This window comes from Hydra viridissima, unplaced genomic scaffold, assembly GCF_058129835.1.
Source record: "Hydra viridissima isolate aposymbiotic clone 2 unplaced genomic scaffold, HvirCarnegie_v1 scaffold_2, whole genome shotgun sequence".
NCBI classification, from domain to species: Eukaryota; Metazoa; Cnidaria; class Hydrozoa; order Anthoathecata; family Hydridae; genus Hydra; species Hydra viridissima.
The window spans coordinates 7,113,580-7,137,671 of record NW_028324301.1 but is presented as its reverse complement, the minus strand read 5'-3'; the positions used below and the strand labels follow the sequence as shown (position 1 = coordinate 7,137,671).

Genomic DNA, 24,092 nt, shown 5'->3' with positions numbered 1-24,092 from the left:
GTAAACATTGCAGTTTTGTGCAGCTATATAAGAAGTTAATATGAAAGCTCTGATAATGATCTTTTTGTTAAACTTTGATTTTTAATCTTTTTCCAAAAAATTTTTTAAATTATTTTTTAAAACAGTCCGTAATTTACAGGAAAAGCTTTCGATTTTGCAAGGCAAACTTCGCGCTCCGCGTTTACTGATCTTTAGTTTGAAAAAAATCGAACGATTCAGTCAATGTTAGAAGCTCTTATATGGGGTGGGTAGGTAGCGTTACGATTGTTCAAGTGTTTAAATAAGCGTTTATATATAAAAACTCCCAAAAAATGGGAAAAAAAAAATTCACCTGATTAAATTTGCTGCTCGTATTAAAAAGTTGTTGAAATGTTGCCATAAGATAAAGAAGTTGTTGAAATGTTGCTATAAGATGAAGAAATTGTCGAAATGTTGCAGAAATAGATGAAATGTCGCCATAAACTGAAAAAATTCTTAAAAGGTAAATAGCTGCATAGTATTGCACAGAGTTACGCAGAACTGCAGTGAGATGTTCAATTTTGTGTAATTTTGTGAAGTTTTATGCAGCAATTGCATTTACTTTAAATAGTGCATCAAGAGAAAGAAAAGAAAAACTACAGGAACTAAAATCTAAAACAGAACAAATAAAAGGAAAAATATTGTTTGAGGTATCAGAAATGAAGTTCTGATGTGCCTGCATAAAAGGCAAACAAAAAGCTCAAATCATTCACGCGCTACGGTGTTTGTTAACACCGAACATTTAATGCTTGAGTAGTTATGTTGCAGCTATCTACTGTTACACCAAACATATAAATTAATTAAAAAAATTTAGAACAAAGATCTCCTTTGCGTATAATAGTTATTTGAATAACATCACTTCAATATGGAAGATGGACTTCATTTAAATGTGGCGGTAACATTAGAATGTGCAGTTTTTTGGTTGTGCTTTTCTTACTTTCACTGACGTCACATTTTGTGCATTCGTATAAAGTTTATAAAAAAGTTAACTTGTGTCCACCCTGCCTGCTTTCAAAAAGAAATACAGTTACCATTAAAAGATATGAACCAAATTGGAAATCTTTAGATAAAAGGCCAGTTCCAAACTGGTTTGACGAGGCTAAAGTAGGCATTTTTATCCATTGGGGAATTTACTCTGTACCAGCATTCGGAACAACTACAAAATCGAATGGTTATGCAGAGTGGTTTTTGCACGAGTGGAAAAGTAAGAATTAAAAAAAAACTTTTTAAGATTTATTAGGATTTGTTAAGATTCTTTTTTTTAAAGCTTCATCAAGCGTCTAAAATACCCTGAAGTATTTATTAAACTCTAATAGAACGAAAGGTCCTATCGTTAAGACGCAGATGGTCAGGATTAACAATTGAAATAAACTAAAAAGGTTACGAACAACTTTGAGGAGAATTTTGATCGTTTAACGAAAGAGTATAAATTGAACAAAAAAAAAAGAACATAAAAAAAAAAAAAAAAAAATTTAGAGCCTAAATTTTATTATAGCTACTCTAATAAGTTAAATCAATACCGTCAACTGAGGTGACTTTGGCCATTATTTGTGATTTGTGATTTTGCTTCTTGACAATTTATTTCTTTTGTTTTTATGCTTAGTTCTTTTAATAACATTTTGTTTTACGAAGTCGTTTCTAATTTCTTGATCGCCACTGAACAAGAATGTAATTTGCAGGGAAACAAAATCAAAAATAGTGACCAAAGTCACCTCAGTTGACGGTATTTTATATTTAGGTATATTAGATTAGGAGAATGAGGGGGGGGGGGGGCGCTTCTAGAAAAATAAATTAAAGAAATTATTATCTATTTATAAGATATACCGAATTGGTCTGAATTTATAATTTTTGGAGAAATGAGTTAATAAAAGTTAATAAAAGTTCAAAAATCTAGTTAACTTTTTTATGCAGGTCTTGTGTTTTACAAATAAAATATTGTTCAAGTATGAATATACATATGATCAGAATCGAACATTAGTATACATTTTTCTAAAAGAATTAAGTTCGTTTGGGTCTATAGAGGGACAATTCCCATCTCTTAAAGTTTTTAAATTAATCGCGAAAAAGATTTACACAAAGAAAAAAAAACCACGCAAGATTTGAATTTGCCGCCATTTGTGCAGTAAAGTGTGGGCAACAGCAAGAACAACAACAACAGCAAAAAACAGTTTTGTTGTTGATGATTTAGGGTTAGTAAACATAGAGCATTACAAGGGAGAACAACGCGTTTTCTGTGTTGAATAATATTTCAAAAATAATGAAAATTTAGCGGCCACAATTCGAAAATTTCGTACAAAAAATGGTCAGAATATTGATTTAACTTCGTCAACTGTGAAAAGAGTAATTGAATAATTCAGGGAGATTGGATCAGTTAATGATGCTAAACACCAAATGATGCTAATCATTAATGATGCTAATCATCAAAAAACAAGTCGCTAAAATGTCAATATTGAAGCAGTGCGTTAGAATGTTAGTAAAAGTCCAGGAACATCAGCTTGGCGTTGTGGACAAAATATGTAAATTTCAGAAAGCTCTCTACAGCGTATACTCACTGAAGATCTGCGTCTCCATGGTTACAAAGTTCAGTTGACACAAGAAGTGAAGCTTAATGAGCATGCAGAGCGAAGAGAGTTCGTTGAATGGATTATTGAGCATCAATAAGTGGACGCTGATCTTTCGAGCAAAATCATCCTAAGTGATGAGGATTATTTTTATCTTAATGGCATTGCTAATTTTCAAAGTTACCGCATTTGGGGTTTTGAGAATCCACATGTGGCTGTCGAAAAAAAAAAGCATCCTAATGCGTCATTTTTTGATGCGGATTTTGGGCTGGAGGCAACATTGGACCATACTTCTTTGAAAATGAGGCTAGTCAAGCAGTGACTGCTACTAGTACTCAGTATTGCGACATGATGACAAAGTTCTTTTTGGATAATTTTGATGTGGACAACATTTGGTTACAACAAGACGGTACCACATGCCATACAACCCGTGAAACAATTCAATTCCTGCATAAGATATTTCCTGGCTGTGCACTCTCTCGTTTCGGTGATCAGATTTGGCCGCCTAGATCGTGTGGTTTAACACCATTTTATATGATTATTTGAAGTCAAACATCTATGCCAACAAACCGAAAACCACCCGTATATTAAAGAAGGAGATTCAACGCTGCATCAACAAAATTCAGCCACATTTATACAAAATGGTCATGGAAAATTTCGACATATGTGCCAGCAAAGCCGTGGAGGCCATTTGCCTGATGTGCTATTCCATATATAGTCTAATCCTACGTACTTTATGATTCGCAAAGAAAAATGTTTTCTGTTCAATTCAAATCCTGTGTAAATTTTGGGACACCCAGTGCTACATTATAAGCATTAGAAATTGTTGTAGCTTTTCAAGCTGAGGGAAAAATCATTTACTTATAATTTATAACGAAGTTTGTAGAAATTAGGAAGTAAAAAATAATAGTGTAAAAGAGTAGAAGATACTATAAACTTTCCATTTCTTTCTAAAATTCTTTATTTTATACACATTTACTGCGTACATTTTTTACTTAACTTACACATTTTGCGTGTAGTATATTATTTGTGTTATTCAACACATAATAAAGCCAGAAGAGAGTTGTTCTTCTTCATAAAGATAGAGAACTAGGGCGTAACAGCAATCAATTAAATGACTGTCTAATAAAAGAAGTGTTAAATACTAAAAATTAATCAAGTGGACATTGAAAAATCTGCAGTTATAGAGCTAAAGAATGACTTAAAAATTTTCAAAACAAAAACCGAGTTGAACAGTTACAACAGAAATGACCAAAGACGGTATAAAAAAAGAGTTTCTTTAGCTACAGGTAAAATAAGTTAATATTTCTTGTTTTTTAACACATAAAAACATTTCGATATAACTTTTGTTCACAGGAGGATGTCTTTGAAATGCGAAAGAGGTATGTAGTGTATATGCATGTGCATGATGTATTTGAAGGAAAAAAATTATGTATATGGATGTATATGAAGCACAAAAAAAGTTGAAGAAAATTCAGGTAAAAAAAGTAAAAATTGGAAAAAGAAGTTAACAAGATGAAGATGGCTCGTTTCTATGCCCCATATAAAATATAGAGTAAACCTGACTACATTTGTTGGAAAATAAATCCGTTGAAAAATATTCACAGAAATTTTTAATATTTAGGAAAAACTGCTTATTTGAACAACATAATGTTGGTTAGAACTACCCATGTAAATAAGGACGCTTTATTTAAGACCTTTTACCTCTTCATTGTTAAAATCATATAAAGTAAGAACTCCTTCAGATAGAAAAGCAATATGTTTATTGAAGAACTGTGTCTGCTAGTTGACGATAGCAACACTGATATGTTGGCCTTTGAACATTCAGAAACATTTTCCGAGGTAACTGGGGTAAATGCTGTTGCAAGAAGCTAAAAATGCTCCTATTAAGATATGAGCTAGATTCTTTTCAGCTGTATTTCAATAATAGCAGATAAAACTCTCTCGAGATGTCATCGGTATAAGGTTCCATCTGCGTCCACAAAGTTTAAGCACATGAGATACTTGCTTCAGATGCTCTAGTTATATCGCTCAGTGAGTATTCCAAAAAATCCCAATTTTTTGTGGTTCTTAAAGTTTTATCAGAGTGAACATGGTTTTTTAATTATATTTCACGGAACAATGAATATAAAGAACTTTTAACTGTTTGTTTGAAATGTTTTTTTCGTCTTCCTATGGAATTTATAAAAATTATTTGTCTAATAAATCGTTGTGAACGTTTTTAAACACAAAGATGTTTAAGCATAAAAAAAAAAGTTGATCACAAATGAAGAAAATGTTTTAAAATGCATGTTAATTACAAATGAAGCAAATGCTTCTGATATTGCATTCAGCAATACTTGAAGCATTTGCTTCATTTATAATCAATATGCGCTTTTACCTGTACGCAATCATGTTTATATGATTTACAAAGTTTAAGCTATACACAAATGACATTTTCTCATTCTGCAAAAACTTTTACAGATTACTGAAAATATTTGCTGATTTAAAAACAAACTATAAAATAGGTTAAACATTTGGATTTGATGTTGCACACCAAATATTCAAGTCTTGAAAACAGTGTCATGCTCATCGTTTTGTAAGCATGTATCTAAAACGCAATTAATCTTTTATTCTTTATAAATATGATGCTTTCTTTTAGATCTCCTAACACGCGTTTCACTTTTTTTTCTCCATGTTTTCTGTCACACTTCTCATTACATCATTCGTAAGTTTGCAGTTATAATTCCGAGCTAAAAAATGGGCTAAACAATAGTTTGACTAAAGCTTTTTATTTCTCACTTAATATTTCAGTAACAATTGACACTTTCTTTAGTATCTTTAGCACGCAATTCTTGGATAGTCTTTTTAATCCTTTCACTGACTTTTCCATTACAATATCACAGATAGGAACCAAGAAGTCTCATGTTAAATCAAATATTTTGACTTTTGATGGTCATTATAACAGACTTTAATTTTCTTCCAACTAATGAAGCCCTTAATGATGTATGATTAATTTTATTTATTTTCCGCCTCATAATGTGTTTAGAGAACCATGATAAACAAATTTCCGATAGCTCACTTTGTGAACATTTATGAGAAGAACGACTTTTTTTTAGCTTCGATACTGATATTGAGTTAACTATTCTTGTTTTTACATCATAGACTTAAAAAATAATTACTCGTTATTCTAAAAAAAAATAAATAAGAGTAAATGAATTTATTTCTTTTGAAATCAAATTGAACGAAAGATATCTTTAAATTAACTTTAAAAAAGTATATATAAAAAAAAAATCTTTAAATAATAGCTATCCTTTCTAATGGTAACTTGAATAATCCAAACGAATAGAATAAAAGATTACAGAACGCAATAGAACGCATTGTTTTGAAATCTCTCTTACTTCTCTGGATTTAATATACACCAACAACTTTTTGCAGTTGAAGGCCACTGATCTCTATAATAACTGGATAGCGCCTTTTAAACGGATTTTACGGCAAACTTTAAAGCATAAAGACTATTGAAAAGACCCAGAAATACTATTTCGCTTAAGCTTAAGATTAAATAGAACAATATCAAGTTTTAGCTAAGAACTAAATGCAAGATAAGTGAATTAAAATAAGATCTTAGAGGTGCTGAGTGCTTTGCACATCAATGCAACAAAAAAAATTATATTTATTATGCTAGGTACACAGTTAATCTTACAAATGAATTAATAAAGAAATGCACACGACAAAAAGAAATACATATATATATATATATATATATATATATATATATATAATGTTTTTCTTTTTGTTGTGTGCATTTCTTTACTTCAAAAAATCCCGCCCCCCCCCCCGCTGCAGATAGGAGGTTGGGTTCTAGTTCTTAAAGTTGTTAAAATGCAAGGATGAAGCAGAAAAGCAATTAAATATGCATGTTGTAAAAAGTTAAACTTGACTAGCCAATTAAATTACGCAAATTGTTGATTGTTTCGATTTCCATTTAGTGAAACACGGGAGTCAGATTTTTTTTTTTTTATCAAAATTTAAAAAATATTTTTTAAAATTTTTAAAGAAAAAAAGTAGAATGTTTACATTTTCTTTAATTGAATAATATTTGCACAACGGTTTTTTTTTAAACTGGATGTAGACATTTTCCTATTGCCGATACACTCTAAAATTTGTTCTTAAAGCTCAGGAATCAAAGCGACACTCCAGTCCGTACAAGTCCGTTATATAACGGAAACTGACAAATCTATTCAACATGACTAAATAAAATGGTTAAGACGAAGCTATTTACTTTTTTTTCGTTCCTGTTTGCATTTCATTACGTTAACTGCAAATTTCTCCCGAACTGGGACTCATTAGATGAAAGAGTTGCTCCTGAATGGTTTGATGAGGCTAAAATCGGGATATTTGTTCATTGGGGGGTGTATTCAGTACCCAGTTTCGGAGGTTATGGTTACTTAGGAGAATGGTTTTGGTATGCATGGAAATGTAAGTTATTGAATGAATTCATAAAATCATAATCTAATAATGCAACTAAATACTAATTGACAATGTTTTGAGCACATTTAAATATGAAACAAATTTACCATTGACTTTTACTTTGATTAACTCTATTGTTAAATAGTATTCATAAAAAGATGCAAAATAAAATGTTAATACAAATGTTTTAAATTTTACATCAAAAAACTATGATATATGGCTTTTTTTTTTTTTTTTTTATAAAAGCAAAATTATAACTTAAATGCAAATACCTTCCAGAATTTAGAATATTGTTTATGATAAAAAAAAAAGTAATATTAAATATTGAAATACTTTTTTTCATGAGGCCAAGCCTAAAGAGATCAAAGATTATTGAAATATTGTTTATAAAGTTGCTGAGACCAAACTAATAAGTCAAAATTTGGTTATTATTTTTTATGTTATCAATTCGCTTGAAATATGAAAAAAAAAAAATGTGTACAACTTGATGAAATAATTTCATCAAGTTGTACTGCTCTTATTCGTAACTTGCTCATCTTTAAAGTTAAAGCAAATTTATAGCATAGAATTTAAATTAACAAACTTGGAATAAAACTGCTTTTTAAACTCACTGATAAAATTGTCCTATGTACATTTGTGTAAGGATATATAAGTGCAGATTGTAACTAGAAAGTTTATCCTGGTCCAAAGCTTAGTTATTTTAAAAAAACTTTTTCACAGAGTTTTAGGGTTTTTGTAACTACACAGTATACTTATGTTTTACTTTTCTAAATCATTTTTTTTGTAAGGTTTTTTTTATTCTAGCTGAGCAAAATCCAGCATTTGTTAAGTTTATGAAAGACAATTATCCGCCTGGCTTTGAGTATTCTGATTTTGTTTCACTATGGAAAGGTGAGTTTTTCAACGCCACACAATGGGCTGATCTTGTAGAAGAATCTGGTGCAAAGTAAGAAACTATATGTTTTTTTCAAATTAAACATTTTTAAAATTAGAATAAATACATATCTGATTTGCTCAGGTTTTAACTGTTTTCATTGATAACTGCACCCTATTTATTTTTAAACTGGCTTCAAAACTCATTTAAAAATGTTTGATCTGCAAATTTAATGGTATATGATCCAAAATTAACAAGAGATTTTGATTTGGCAATGAAGGTAACTTGCAACTTGCACCATTGTGAAAAATATCAACTTAAGTTGAATCTCTATTGAAAGATTTTATGAACTGAGATTTCTTGGTTAACTGTATAATTGCAGTTTTGAGATAGAGGATTCTGCAAATGAATAAATTAATTTTTTTAAAAAAGGTTGATGATTTCCTTACAGGTATTTTGTTGTAACCAGCAAGCATCATGATGGGTTTACTCTCTGGCCTTCAAATGCCAGTTGGAATTGGAATTCTGTAGATAATGGGCCACACATTGACATTATAGGTATCCATAGTTTTTTTCTTTTTTGAAATAAAATCATTGACAACATTTAAATAAATCCTAATGGTATTGCTGTCACTCTCTGTGAAAAGAAAAATATCAAAATAAACACCTCCTGTAAGAAGGAATCTATCATATATACTCATTCTATTTAAAATCCTTATTTCAACTAATAATTTACATCCAAATTATTAGTTGAAATGTTGGATGTAAATTGTTAGTTGGATGTAAATTATTAGTTGAAATAAGGATTTTAATTTACATCCTTTAATCACAAGTCAAAAACCTTAAAAAATTTGCATGTCATATTATTTTTGGTTTCTGAAGAGTAAGATGGATATTAGGGTGTGTCAATTTTTAAGGTAAAATGAACTTTTTCAAATTTCGAAAAAAGAGTAGTGAAAAAATATAACCTCGCCATTTTTTAAGAAAAGTGATATTTTCAAAAATGAAAGCATTTTAGTGCTAGCTTGGTAAATTTTGATTCTTAATTCACTTATTTTAGTTGTTACCAATAATTTGCAAATTCTCATTTTTATCTTTAAAAAGTAATAAATATGTCATAATCGGACCAAAAGGAGAGCTCTGGAAACAATTTGACATAAAAATGTCAAAAAGAACAAGGAAAGCATTATCCATTAAAATGAGCAATCTTGTAGGAAGTGGAAAAGAACTTTATACATCTGAGCTTCCAACAGCTAGAGATATGCTAAGATATGGTATATTTTTAAGAGAAATTAATGATAAAAATGTTAGGAACTATACTGTAGATCATCTAGTTACCGATATGTTACCCGCTTTACTTGACCAATGGTTGATTAGCAAATGCACTTTTTACATATCCTGTTGTCATTCATGAAAAAAGAATTTTCAAAAAACTTGAGTGTTTATGGAAATCAGCTGTTGCTTTTAGTATTGGACGTGGTAAAAGAGCTGGAAAAGAAAGATTTAATTTAAAGTTAGACAATCTTGTGGACATCAGATTTTGCAAATGTAAACTAATCCTTTGCTCAGAGTACAAATGTGATTCAGAATGTATGGAAAAAATTCATATAAAGTGTCAATATAAGAGAGATGAAAAAATACCGATTTTAGAGCTTCAGTTCATCCACTCTCAGAGGACTAAAATTGGCAGTTTTGGAACTTTCCATATTGGTGGTGCAGATAGGAAAGAATCCAAAAAAATTAAAATAAAACAGCAAAATTAAAGAACAATGAAAACAAATAAAGAAGAAAAGGTAACTATTTAAGTAGAAAGCTTGAACAACTACATCACATACTCAAACATATATTTATCTATATATATATGTGTGTGTGTATATATATATGTGTGTGTATATATATGTGTGTGTGTGTGTGTGTGTGTGTGTGTGTGTGTGTGTGTGTGTGTGTGTGTGTGTGTGTGTGTGTGTGTGTGTGTGTGTGTGTGTGTGTGTGTGTGTGTGTGTGTGTGTGTGTGTGTGTGTGTGTGTGTGTGTGTGTGTGTGTGTGTGTGTGTGTGTGTGTGTGTGTGTGTGTGTGTGTGTGTGTGTGTGTGTGTGTGTGTGTGTGTGTGTGTGTGTGTGTGTGTGTGTGTGTGTGTGTGTGTGTGTGTGTGTGTGTGTGTGTGTGTGTGTGTGTGTGTGTGTGTGTGTGTGTGTGTGTGTGTGTGTGTGTATTTATATATTTATATATTACTTATTTTAAAGCCAGAAGAAATGTTGAATCAAATAGAACAAATCAAATAGAACAATTCAAAGAATGAATCCTTATCTCTTTTATTGCCACATATTGAGCAAGTAAGTTTTAAACTCTTAATTGTATACACTTTAGTTTAAGTACAGATTAAAGATATAAATAATTTATTTTATTTTTCAGGATTATGAGTATAGTAATGTTCAAACAACTTATATAAACAGTTCCTCTTCATCATTTAAAGATGGCAGGGTCAGAAAACAATCCAAGTTGATAATCAAACTCAATGTAAATCTTCTTTGAATCAAGCATGTTCAATTTATAATACTATGAGTAATGAAAATATTGCTCTGGCTAGTATGAGACACCAAACAATTTTTTGAGAAACTGCTGAAATAGCTACAGCAACTTTGATAGATGCAAAGATTATAAGCTAGAGTGATTGCCATCTTATTATAGATCATAACAATTTAAAAAGTGGTCAGGAAGAATTGGCAAAAGAATTAGACAATCAGTTTGAGGTAGACCTAGAAAAAAACCCTGGGTCATGTCTTTTTTTTTGAGGTAAATGAAAGAAGTTTTCCTTGTCTGATTAAAGAAGAACATTACTCTGTTGTAAAAGACCCTGGTGGTAACTATCTTTTTCATTTTGTTCCAGATATGACTAATAATAAAAAAAGCTGAAGTTGTTGCAAATCACATAGTTGACTGGTTAAACAGTAAAAATCAAAATCAAAATTTCATGGCTATTGGAGGAAATAGCACAAATGTCAATACTGGTTGGGTGGGCAGAGTCATGCAATGGGTAGAAAAAAAAATTAAATAAAAGATTAGTTTGGATTGTTTCTGATCAACATACTGGTGAGTTAGGGTTAAGACATTTAGTTGAACATTTAGATGGTCCAATGCTTTCTAATAATAAATGGTCTGGACCACCTGGGAATATGCTTGACACAGCAACTGAGAATGAAATCAATACCAACTTTGTTAAAATAAATTTAGGCCCTCCTTTGATTTATCTCAGTCAGAAGATTGTTAAGGATTTAAGCACTGACCAAAGTTATGCTTTTCAAATTTGTCAAACAATAAAGACTGGAGATCTGCCTATCAGGTTAGCAATGCTGCAAATCGGACCAGTCTGTCAAAGTAGATGGCTAACAACAGCACTTTGATTTTGCAGAATTTGGGTGTCTAATCATAACCTTACTAGTACAAATCTAGAGAATTTAAAAATAATTGTGAATTTTATTGTTAGTGTCTACATACCCAACTGGTTTAACATTAAAATTTATTCAAGTTGGGTTGAGGGACCTAGACATGTCTTGTATCAACTAGAGTTACTTAGAACTCAAAGTAAAAATGTTTTAGATATTGTTATGCCAACAATTCGACGATAAGCGTGGTATGCACATTCTGAAGCAATTTTACAATCCATGCTTTGTAGAAAAAATGCAGAAGAAAGAAAAGAAGCTGTAAACAGAATTCTTAACATACAAGGAGTAGGAGATGAGATAACTCAAATTGGAGATAGTTGTCTCAGAGTAAGAAGAACACCAGAGATAAATCCTAATGCTAAACAGCTATCAGACCTTATAGCATGGAATTTAATTGTAACTGAGCCTCCACTTACCTGCATTCTTACCTCTGCCACAATCAAGGAGTTTGTAAACTATCCTATGGAAGTTCCTTACTGGAATTCTTATACGCACTCAGTTGAAAGATGTGTCAAATTGGTAATTGAAGCTGCAAGCCATGTTTACACACATGAGCGAAGAGAATCATATATACGTGCTCAGCTTGTTGGTAGACATTTAATGTCATGAAATAGAAGCAAAAAGATATGGCAACCCTCATAAAACTGTAGGGAAGTAGATAAAGACTTTCTTAAATGTTTAAATAGCTAAAAACTTCGACCTTTATTGTTATATATACTTTTTTTTTTTTAACTCTTTTCCTATGCCTATGCATGGTGTACGTCGTACACCATGCAAATTTATACAAAAAATTATCAGCGCTATTCAATTAACAAATTTAAATATAATGACTAATGTCTAAAATGACCAAAAATGTGAAATATTGAAATCAAAATTTACCGAGCTAGCACTTATTGGAATTTAGTTTTTAAAGTTTCCCTACAGCTAACTAATCGTAAACCTACATTTTTTCACTACTTTTTTTTAATATTTGAAAAAAAAAAAAAAAATCAACACACCCTAATGGATATAATCATCTTGAGTATATGTGGAAGTGTTAGGTTATTTTAAAAATTTATTAAGTTTACATGATTTGTATTCTAATTTTATACTGTCATTAGAAGATTCTAAAACCACACTAAAAAGTTTGTTTTTTTTTTTAAAAAAAAATTCATGTTATTCTACTCAGAACATTAACATTTTTTAAAATTATAGGTGAGCTGGCACAAGCAATACGTAAGAAAAAGACTCTTCATTTTGGTCTTTATTATTCCCTTTTTGAGTGGTACAATCGTTATTATCTGTTAGATAAATCTAACAATTTCACTACCCATCGCTATGTAGATGTAAGTTTTTTCTATATGGGACAGGCCAGCCATAAACTGTTATTGTTGTTCCTAAGTTGTTTTATATTTTTCTAAATTCAAATTTTTTAGGTATTCCTTTATTTTTTGTGCTTTTAAATCTCAATAAAGTTTTTGATGCACAAAGCATTTGGTTATTTGAGAAAAATTTTTCTGTTCACCCCAAATATTCTTTTTGAAACAAAGCATTAAAATATTATTCTTTCCCTGATAAAAAGCTGCTTTGTAACTTTAGTAGGACAAAGTATTGCACTGCGAAAATATTTTTTGTTATGTTAGGTAAAAATCTTCACATCAAAAAAGATTGCAGTGCTTTTTTATTTAACTCAAACAGGTTAACAACCTGGAGCACAAAAAAAGACCCATGTTGATTGTAGTTCCCAAGAGTTGAAACAATTATTCCATGTAAATCTTCAGTATAAAAATTCGTAGTTGAAAAAAAAAAAAAAAAAAAAGCAGTGGTTTCAGGTTAAAGATTATATAGGTCACATGGTTGAGAATTAACTAGTTCATAAATATAGCAAGTTAACAAGTGAATCTTCTAGTTTACAAATATAGTAAGTGTGATTTGAATACTCTTTCATTTGTGGCTCATTAATCTGATTAAAACAGCATAGAAATAGGGATACAGTGAAAATAGTGGTATTCTAGTTTAGGTTAGGAGACAACAAGTCAATCTTTTAAACATCCTGAGGAATATTTTTAAATGTTAAATAGCTACAAAACAATTAATGCTTTAATAGAAATCACTTTTGCAAAAATCTAATACTTAAAACAAAATTTGAAACAGTATATTTTCAAAAAAAATATTTATAAGACATTTGGAAAGTTATCACACTAAAAAATCTTGATGAAACATTAAAAATGTTTTTGTTTTTTTTACTTCATAATTTTGAAAGTTCTCTTAATGTTGTCAACTTTTCACATTCAGCAAAAAACAAAACAAATGCAAAAGTTATTATGTGGTCTTCATATGCCATGGAAACTACACAATAAAATTTTGATACAAATAGCCAATCCAAGACATTCATCCTTAGAAACATTTTGTTTTGGGTCATTAGATTCATTTTAGAGAATTATTGTTTGGCATTAGCTTAATCAAGGATACTGTTACTGAAATGAATTTTCACACAAAAATGTAAAATGGCTATCAAATGAATTTACATTTTCTTCACTATTGTTTAAAAAAAATTAAAAAAAGTCATCCTAAATTAAATAGTATAAAATTAACTTCTTTTTTGACTGTAAATATAAATTAAGTTGCATGTTCTTAAATAAGGTTCCAAGTTAATTTTACATTTTAGTTGTTTAAGGTTTAATAACTTTTTAAAGATAAGCATTAGTAATTCAAGTGATTACCATTGTTTGGAAATAATTTTTGCTATACATTTTCAGGATATTTTGTTTCCACAAATGTATGACCATGTCATGAACTACCAACCTGAGTATATATGGTCTGATGGAGACTGGGAAGCTAGTTTTAGTTATTGGAAAAGTGAGGAATTTCTTGCTTGGTTGTACAATGACAGGTGCCTTGTGTTTTTTCTTACTTTAACTCATGATAAATATCTTTACAGAAGCCCCATAAGTTTTCCTTTTACTTTTGTCTTATCCATAATATTTTTATATATTATAAACTTTTAATTGTAATTTGCACTGATAGCAGAAATGAAAAAGAGTTGATACTGATACCAAAGTCAGGTGATAGAATGAAGGGTTAGGGGAGAAAAGTCCTAAAGTTAATCTAGGAAAACTTGAAATTTGAATAGGCTATTGATTTAGGTATGTTTTGTGGTATTTGGTGAAAAAAGATGTAATTCTTTTGTTGAATGGCATGTATGTAGTTAAGTGGTCTGCTAAAGGTGTAGGTATATTCAAGGAAGCATCTTGCGTATCATTTTAGATTTTCTATCATGGAAGGAAAGAGAGTGAATTGATTTTTTGCACATAACATAGATAAAAAAATTTTTAACACTTTTTATTAAAAACAAAATGAAGTATTCTTAAAATTAAGATAAACATTTATGTAAATATTAACAAATATTTTCTGCATCTGTGTTCAAAAGTATCAGTTTTCAGAATTTTTCTTAAAATGTTTAGCGGTTTCTCTACCCTAATTCTTCTAATTGTACTAATTATCAATGATTCTTTTCTTGGGTTTTTGTGTTATTTTATGATGTATATGAATATTGGAATAATTATACAAAATAATGTTTAGTGGATGAGTTGTGTGAATTACTGGAATAGTTATTCTATTGATAATTCTGGTGTTTAAGTGAAAAAAGAAATCTAAGACTTAATGAGTTCAGCAAAGCATACAAATACCAATAATTTATAATTTTTTTTTTTTTTTAAAAAAATTAATGTTTGTGTACAAATATTTTTAAAAAGCAATACAAGTAACTAATTTTTCTAACATTTTCATCTCAAATATTTAATCATAAGCAAAAAAATTTTTTCTAGTTATCAGAGTTGTTTTTCTAATAAGGATATACATTTTTTATTACTATCTTATATTTAACTTAGTGACTTTTTTTTTCATAGCCCTGTTCGAGACAAAGTTGTGGTAAATGATAGATGGGGTATAGGAACTGCTTGCAAACATGGTGACATAAAAACATGTGGAATTGATCGTTTTAACCCCCGTTAGTCTCATTATTAGAAACTGTTGAAAGTGTTTTCATAAAAAATGATTTTAAGGAAAATGAAAAAATTATTTTAGCAGTTGTCATTTTTTCAGAAGATATGAAATATACAGAAGGTCATCTATGAAATCAACAGATATGACAATCCTAGGTTGAATAATGGGAACCTGAAGGAAATAACTTTCTAAAAATAGCAAAATGATTTAATGTATAAAGTTATGCACTAGCAATTTAATTTGAAATAGTAAATGTATTCATGTTTTTAGCATGTTTTTTCTTACTGTTTAATTGCTGTAATGCATGGCATTTTAACACAAATACATGTGAAAATATTTTCAATAAGGTGATACATTCAGTGTCGCTGGAAACTAGTGATTACCACAGAGGATCTCTATCAGGAACAAATATTTAAACCAAGTTGAAAAAATAACCAGGATATTGGAAAAAATCATGAAAAATCTCATAACTCTTGTCTATTTTAATTATTTTCTAGTTATTACAATTTTTCTTTTTATTTAAGTGTTGTTAGTTATAATTTAAGTGTTGTTAGTTACAATTTACTATTAGTTATAATTTAAGTGTTGTTAGTTACAATTTAAGTGTTGTTAGTTATAATTTAAGTGTTGTTAGTTACAATTTAAGTGTTGTTAGTTATAATTTAAGTGTTGTTAGTTACAATTTAAGTGTTGTTAGTTATAATTTAAGTGTTGTTAGTTACAATTTAAGTGTTGTTAGTTATAATTTAAGTGTTGTTAGTTACAATTTACTATTAGTTATAATTTAAGTGTTGTTAGTTATAATTTAAGTGTTGTTAGTTACAATTTAAGTGTTGTTAGTTATAATTTTTCTTTTTATTTAAGTGTTGTTAGTTACAATTTACTATTAAAATGGTGCTTTTGTTGATTTTCTGTAACTATTAATCTAAATATAAATTTTTTTTCTTTAGATAAGCTTCAGAAATTTAAGTGGGAAAATGCAATGACACTAGATCGTTACTCATGGGGTTTTAGAAGAAATGCTGTTCTTTCAGACTATCTAACAATTAATGAGTTGTTGCAGACTCTCATTGAAACAATAAGGCAAGTAAAACATTACTTTATCAGATGGAGTAATTAATTTCACAATTTCTCTTTTTACTGGGAAAAGTGAGCAGCGTATATTTTTTAATCAAAATATCCAATAATATTCTGTTAGTTTAATTGCATTCTCACACATTAAAGAACTAAAAATTGTAAGTAAGATTCCAATTCTTCAAATGTTTTCAATTCCTTACTTCATGTGTATAAATATTTTTAATGTGTTCTTATTAAATTTATTAAGATCGTATGAATTCCATGATTTCAGAATAACAAGTAAATTAATGAATAAAAGAGTAATAAACAAGAATTAAATTATTGATGACCAAACTCAAATCTGCAATAAGAGATATTTATAAGTAGATCCTTCTCAGCAATATAAGTCTAATTTTACAATTAGCTAGTTATAAAAGCATGTATTAGGTATGTGTGATACTTCAATTCATAGTTAGTACATATGAATTTCTAAGGACTTAGATTAACCTCTTTTAAAAGTAACATGTGGTCTTAACCTTTAACGGTAATAACCTTTTTTTGTTGATTTAGTTATGGTGGCAATCTAGTCGTGAATATTGGTCCAACAGCAGACGGACGCATTGTTCCAATCTTTCAAGAAAGACTATTGCAAATGGGTAGCTGGTTGAAAGTTAATGGAGAAGCTATATATGCGTCTAAGATTTGGAGGATACAAAATGATACGTCGACGGAACGAACATGGTTTGATATTTTACTTTAAAGCAAGAAGGTACTGCGGAAGAGAAAAATGCCTAATGAGTTGTTGCGATTTCAACCTAAATTTGCTAAAAGTTTTGCATTTTCTGATTAATTTTACGCAATCGCAATATTAATTTCCTTATTTTTGTGTTGAGAATTTTTTTTTTAATTTAAAGCTACTGCGCTCCTTTATAGAAAGTCTTTCTTTACCTAAAGTTGTAAATTGATGAAAAGACTATGTATCGTTGGGATCCGGTAAAAGCCACTAAATCCAAAAGGACAGTTCACTGATAATTGCATTTCAATGATAATATTACGTTAATGATAAATTACATGCAATTTTAGCTTATTTTGGTGATAGGCGAGGTGAATTTCGCTAGATTGTAAATCCGATATTTTTTACACATTTTGAAATGAATATCTCATAATTTGCGAATCGTGGAGTGACATTGGCTCGAACTACGGCGATTATGCTTTATTTGTTATAAAAAAAGTTGTTTTTTTTTTTTTCGTTTGTTATTTTTTCCTTTTGTGAATACATTTTATTAAAAATAGGTTTACACAAAAGTCGTCGATTGTTTACGCAATCATATTGGATTGGCCCGTCGATGGTTTTATTCGGCTTTATAACCCAGTCCCTACCAACGAAACTGTCGTTACGCTTTTAGGCATGAATGAAAAGTTGAATTGGGAATCAATGTTTGATGCACGTGGACTTATTATAGATGTTCGTTCAATAACATATCTTCAACTCCCCTGCAAATGGGCTTGGACTGTGAAGTTAGTCGGAGTAGAATGAACCTTTTTTTTTTTTTGTTCATTTTGTCTTTTGTTTTAATATTTTAATACTGATCATGTTTATAGTCACTTTATAACATTTTTGTGAATAAAAAATAAAAGTTCATATAATTAGAGAAAAAAAGGAATTTTTTTTTTTCAAATTAGTAAGATTTCAAATTACGGTGATATAATTCGATTGCTGTCTTTTGTATTTCAAATTACGGTGATATAATTCGATTGCTGTCTTTTGTATTTTAATTTTTTTTCTCTTTTTTTATTGCGTTTAGTTTATTCGTCATTTTTATTGCTTGTAGTTTTTTAATTTGTTTTTTTTTTTGTGTATAGCAACTAGCATTTTTACATATGAATATGTATCAAAACAAATCCCGATGAAAATGTACAAAAAGATAGTGGAGAAACTATCAAAATTTAGCATTTAAGGTTTTTTTTAGATCGTAAAATTGTTCACAATTTAAGAATGTATTTTTTGTCACAGCATGTTTTTTCCCGTCGATTTTTAATGTTATTGACGTTGGCACGTTAATTAATTTTGATCTGTAAACTTCTTACTCTTCCGTTGTACTGTTAGAATTAAACTTCGTCGCAACTCGACTGTTTTATTTCAAACTAAAATATTTGAATTTTCTCTCCATTCAAAATCAGCTGCAAGTATATAACTTTTAGATTCGTTTTAATGTTGTTGCAACATCAACTCCTTTTTCGAGGCGAATCCTTTACTATTTCATCATTTGAAAATGTTTATTTTTATTTCTATTCTAAGATAGTTTTGAATATAGTAAGTTTAACGAGTGATTGGTGAAATTCTCAAGATAACTCATGCACAATCAGCATAGGTTATTCTTATTGTAGAACAAAACATATCTCAAATAAATAATAGAATTAAAACACAACTATAAAACAAAATTTTTCTTTACCTCATTGATCACCATAAAATAGATATGGTTAAAAGCTATTTTAGCCGAAAAATTATGGACGTTAATGTTTTGAACTATTATTAAATAAGCTATCTTAAGGTGGCTCAGAAAAATTTTTTTTTTGAATAAAAGCAATTCCAGTGGTTCATATATATTTTAGTTTGCTTTTGATAATATAGAAAATTAATAACTTGATAAAAAACTTTAAGTAAATTATATTTAAAACAAATTTTATCAAAATCAGTGTTAAAAGGGGGAAAATCTGAAAAAATTCAAAACACTGTTTCTTGATCAATTTTTTTCGAAACTCAATAATTTTTGGTTTATAGCTTCTTTATATTATTATCATTCATTTCTACTAAAACAAAAGAAAAATATTTTAAAAATCTCAAACTAGACACTAGTAAAAAAAACAAACTATGCATTAAAAAAACAGGTGTTTGGGGTTCTAAAAGTTATAAAATTATTCTTAGTTAATTATTTTAGTACATCTGAAATCTTTATGATCAAGGAACATGTACTGAAAACTTCAGCCAAAAAGCTTTTCTCAATCATGAGATATCCAGTTTTAAAGTCGCAAAAAAAAAGGAAAAACGAAAAACAAAGACAGAAACAAAAAAAAAATACTTGAAACAATTATATCAACTTAAAAACCACCAGAAGCATAAGCTTCAGCAACATTTTGCTGTTTGCATTTAATGATATATTAAAAAAAAAATCAAATTTTTCTATGGTGACACCTTCGCCTTGAAGAGTTGATTACTTTAGTGCTTTTCGCAACTTAATTTTTGAAATTATACAGAAAATATATAAATTCCGTAAAATAAAAAAGAAGATTTTTTTTCGCAAAGTGACGTATATTATTTATAAGAAACTGTACGTCAAAGGAAAAAATGAAAACAATCTTCGCCAGGGGGTTTCATAAACCAAAAAGGATTAGTATAACTTAAATGACGCATGCATGTTTCATGCATATGAATAAACCATTTTTAAGATCATTGCTTAAAATAACGTTATCTATTTCTTACAACTATTGCTCCATTTCACAACGGGGGTATGTGTGTTTTATCAAACTCTTATCATTACACCTATTTATCTATGCTCCTTAAATTACCATTATAATTCGAAAAATATGTATATATTGTTAAAAAAAATATGTCCGTTCTATCAACAAAGAGATTTGTTTAGTTATTTCATGACAAACCAGTATGAATAAAAACTCGAATTACGCAAAACTCATCGTTTCTTCAGCCTCCATTATCTTCGTAATTGTCAGCGAGACGGCAACGCTTTGGACGCACGTGTTTCACCTGGGTTTAAAAAGCAGATAATAATGCCAAATATAAAAATCTTCAGTGGGAGCTCACATCCAGATCTAGCTCGTCTCGTTGCTGATCGTTTAAACCTTGAACTTGCTCGAGCAAAATTGAGAAAATTTGCAAATAAGGAAACAAGGTTTGTTTTTCAATAAAAATTTTTTTTTTTTGAATAACCAATTCATAAGGAGAATTTTTTATTGCTCAACTCAATTAACTGTAAATTATTCGGAAAGTTGTTTTTCCTCTTCCTATAAGAACTATAATTGCAGTGATATATTTATGTATGGTATGCTCATCTAGGTTTTTTTATATATACTCTTTTTATGTAGTTTTTTTTTAATATTGTCCACTCAATAAATTTCTTTGCAAGTATGCAAATTGTGAAGTATTTAGTTTCAGTGATAAATGTTCTTTATTGATACAAACAAATTAAAAAAAACAAACAAAAAAAAACAGACTTAAAATGATCTAAATGTTACTTTAAAAATAAGTTGGCTGAAATTTCATTTTACAAAACCACTAATATCCTTTCTAGATTTTTTTTTCATTTGGATGTTAAATCATTTAAAATCTAGTCTATGGTTTATCTAAAGATAAATCATGATAGTGATTTTTTATGGTTTGTTGTGCTGGACAAGTTGATGTGGAATTACACTATAACAATACCTTCATAAATACCTTCGACTTTGATAAATACCTGGTTTCTTCTAAATAACCTCCTATCATAAATATTAAATGATATTTTACTATCTGGGATTTTTTTATGTTTTTAAATTTGTTTTTAAAACAATCATTTAGGGTAACCTAATGGTCAGCACATTGCGGCTGGCCACATGCAGCTCTGTGACTAATCAAGAGAGGCTCTTTTGATATAAAAAAAAAAAAGAATTAAATTAAGAGTCCGAATTCTCAGATCCAAAATAAAAGTGTTATGAAAATATTTTTAAAGCATAATTGTATGTTATGTTTTATCTTTTTTCTGATAATAACCTTGTGTCACATTCTTTTAATGTGTGAAAGTTTTTTTTAGTGTTGAGATCAATGAGTCTGTACGTGGGGAAGATGTTTTTATTATTCAAAGCGGATGTGGTGATATTAATGATAACTTAATGGAGTTGTTAATTATGATAAATGCTTGCAAGATAGCTTCTGCTGCTCGAGTTACAGCAGTAATACCATGTTTTCCGTATGCACGTCAAGATAAAAAAGATAAAGTATGCTTTTGTAATATATTCACACTTCATTTTAACTATATATTATAAATTATTGCTTAATCCCAGTTTTTTTTACTTGTATAAAAGGTTTGTAAAAGGTACTGCAACTTGGGTTAATATACTTATTATTATAGAGTAGAGCACCTATTTCTGCCAAGTTAGTTGCGAATATGTTGTCAGTATCAGGTGCAGACCATATCATAACTATGGATTTACATGCATCTCAAATACAGGTTAGTAGATATGTTTTTTCTCTATAAATGTAAATAACAATATTTTTTTTTACCTCACTGATCACCATAAAATAGATATGGTTAAAAGCTATTTTAGCCAAAAACTTATGGACGTTAATCTTTTGAACTATTATTAAATAAGCTATCTTAAGGTAATTTCAGTACCATATTATTAAATAAGCTATCTTAAGGTCATTATCATTAATTGAATATTTTGTTTGTGCATTAATTGTATAATGTATAAGTTGTTAAATTGGTTACTTTCAGGGTTTCTTTGATATTCCTGTTGATAATCTTTTTGCTGAGCCTGCTGTACTGAAATACATTAGAGAACACATTAATAACTGGCAGCAATGTGTGATAGTTTCACCTGATGCTGGAGGTGCAAAGCGTGTTACCTCAATTGCTGATCAGTTGAATGTTGAGTTTGCCCTCATTCACAAAGAGGTAAAAGAAGGTTTTTCAAAGAAGAATGGTTAACATTGATAATGCTGAGTACTATCAATTCTTAAACTTAAAAATATAGGAGTATTATAAAAATTGTTGGGTTTAATAATTTTCAATAAAATGATTTAGTTTAGTAGGAATTTAAATAAACTTCTTGTTTCCTCTAAAGAGAAAATTGGCAAATGAAGTTGCAAGCATGGTACTTGTTGGTGATGTTTCAAATAAGGTTGCAGTTCTTGTTGATGATATGGCAGATACATGTGGCACAATGAAGCTTGCAGTCCAAAAGTAAGATAAAAGCTCAGATGGTGATTTTATAGTTGCACTTCTTCATTTTTAATATTACTGTTCATTAATTAGATTTTAAAGTAAATATATAATAATTTGACCCCTCTTATTTGTCTGGAAATACGCTGTCTTAGATTTTGTAAATACTTTTTTGTAGGTTACTTGATGCAGGTGCAACACAAGTTCATTGTTTATTCACCCATGGTATTTTCTCTGGCCCAGCTATCCCTAGACTAATGGAATCAGGCATGGAATCTGTGGTTGTTACAAATACTATTCCTCAAGCTGATAAAATGTTGCAATGTCCAAAGATAAAAGTAAGGTTTCTGATGTTTGTTTTTTTTTTAATTATTCCACTTTTCGCTTTGAGAATAAAAAGTTTTCTCCTATCTTTTTCTTGTTTTTGCTAGGAGTTGCTTTTTTTTTTTAGATCATTGATATCTCCCCAATTCTAGCTGAAGCAATACGAAGAACACATAACGGCGAATCTGTCTCATATTTATTTAGCCATGTACCTTTGTGAACTTTTTTCAAGTTTTTTCCTACATCTATCTAGCAAGTGCTTAAGCAGTAGTTAAAAATATGTTATCCATATTATTACTAGCTTCCAAAATATAGCTAACTAGTTTACATTAAACAATTTTTAAATCGAAAAAAAAAAAAAAACTAAAAAAATAATAATAATAATAAGTAAAATTAACCCTTGTAGTCCTTGTTTTTTATTTTTGGATATATTGTTAATATAAAGCATTTATAACTTTTGATTATTTAAAAGTTGAAGTATGTAAATAACCAATATTACAAAATACAATTCCGTTTGATGTATCGTAATGAATCTTTCTCATAGTTGGAATCATGAATAACTGCGCCTATGAGAATTATGACAACATTTCTATGCTTTACTTCTCTCAAGCTGCTGATCTATTGTTACATGAACTCTGCAATACGCATCTCATTCTCTTAAAATCGACTCAACGATTGTTATTTTTCTTAAGTAGCGTATTTAAACGGTGGTTTTAAAAAATAATACATTTTTGGAAAGACTTAATTTATAAAATATAATTGACGTAAGTGACCTCATTTATTTGGGGCATGTGGGTTGGTCCGGAATAGTAAATTGAATAGTAAAAACCACTTTTTATGACACTCCTTCATTCTGTAAAAGTCATACTTAATGCGTTCACGAAAGAGGGGGAGACCTTAATGATGAACAGCCTAACACTTGCCATATAATTACCCTCTTTGCATGCATTTCCCACTGACTATATTTTTATATATGGTATTTTCAAGAATCTCTGAAGTAAAAATCATTTTTCTTTGAAGCTTACTGAAGTCAAATCTGACGTTTCATCGTCCATCAAAGCACAGATTTTCATCAAGGTTTTGTCGTGTAATTGACGAACACGGTCTCTTTAGAGTATAATTCTACATATGTAACTTTAAAATTTGATTCCTAAATAAAATGATAGGAATTTTTCCCTATTTTAATCAGAATTGTTTTTCACTTGATAAAGTTCAAAATTTGACATTTATACTTAAGTTGAAAATAATTTTGTGCAGTATTTTTAAGCTAAACTTGTTGCAATATGAACTACTCCTTGACTTACTTTCGATGCTATAAAAATCCACGTATCCACTCAGTGACGGCACAGACACCCTTTTAGGGAAGATTTAGCTCTTCTGCGATTAATTCCCAACAAATGAGCGCTTTTCAAATTTCCTATGACATTTTATTAAAGATTATAACTACTTT

At 29.3% G+C, this 24,092-nt stretch overlaps 2 protein-coding genes and 1 pseudogene across 6 annotated transcripts; all 3 read left to right on the top strand.

Moving 5' to 3' along the window:
- Positions 1-777: 777 nt before the first annotated feature.
- On the top strand, positions 778-18,510 carry LOC145182254 (alpha-L-fucosidase-like). Of its 5 annotated transcripts, none has more exons than XM_090078506.1 (10): positions 778-1,222; positions 6,734-7,037; positions 7,833-8,182; positions 8,354-8,460; positions 12,540-12,670; positions 14,084-14,217; positions 15,233-15,333; positions 16,280-16,412; positions 16,956-17,126; positions 17,679-18,510. In XM_090078506.1, exons 6-10 carry the CDS (start codon positions 14,102-14,104, stop codon positions 17,920-17,922), a joined length of 765 nt encoding a protein of 254 aa, XP_089934632.1. In that variant the 5' UTR covers positions 778-1,222; positions 6,734-7,037; positions 7,833-8,182; positions 8,354-8,460; positions 12,540-12,670; positions 14,084-14,101; the 3' UTR covers positions 17,923-18,510. The 5 variants fall into 5 exon arrangements, with proteins under 5 accessions (XP_089934632.1, XP_089934633.1, XP_089934629.1 ...); XM_090078505.1 differs by having other exon boundaries at positions 863-1,222; positions 7,833-7,974; XM_090078507.1 differs by lacking the exon at positions 6,734-7,037 and having other exon boundaries at positions 817-1,222.
- Positions 8,918-10,957, top strand: LOC149891716 (uncharacterized; annotated as a pseudogene).
- A 1,365-nt stretch (positions 18,511-19,875) lies between the features above and the next one.
- Positions 19,876-23,167, top strand: LOC145186070 (ribose-phosphate pyrophosphokinase 1-like). Its single transcript, XM_090079733.1, has 8 exons — positions 19,876-19,892; positions 20,027-20,293; positions 21,188-21,371; positions 21,506-21,604; positions 21,872-22,051; positions 22,221-22,339; positions 22,497-22,656; positions 22,770-23,167. The coding sequence occupies exons 2-8, from the start codon at positions 20,172-20,174 to the stop codon at positions 22,860-22,862; spliced, it is 957 nt and encodes a 318-aa protein (XP_089935859.1). The 5' UTR covers positions 19,876-19,892; positions 20,027-20,171; the 3' UTR covers positions 22,863-23,167.
- The last annotated feature ends 925 nt before the right edge of the window (positions 23,168-24,092 follow it).

Excerpts from the sequence above, each read along its gene's own strand:
- LOC145186070 (XM_090079733.1), top strand. The coding sequence starts at position 20,172 with ATGCCAAATATAAAAATCTTCAGTGGGAGCTCACATCCAGATCTAGCT. Across the intron at positions 21,605-21,871 it reads TACATGCATCTCAAATACAG|GGTTTCTTTGATATTCCTGT; the intron begins GTTAGTAGATAT and ends GGTTACTTTCAG. Across the intron at positions 22,052-22,220 it reads TTGCCCTCATTCACAAAGAG|AGAAAATTGGCAAATGAAGT; the intron begins GTAAAAGAAGGT and ends TTTCCTCTAAAG.
- LOC145182254 (XM_090078503.1), top strand. The coding sequence starts at position 925 with ATGTGCAGTTTTTTGGTTGTGCTTTTCTTACTTTCACTGACGTCACAT. Across the intron at positions 12,671-14,083 it reads CTACCCATCGCTATGTAGAT|GATATTTTGTTTCCACAAAT; the intron begins GTAAGTTTTTTC and ends ATACATTTTCAG. Across the intron at positions 16,413-16,955 it reads ACTCTCATTGAAACAATAAG|TTATGGTGGCAATCTAGTCG; the intron begins GCAAGTAAAACA and ends TTGTTGATTTAG.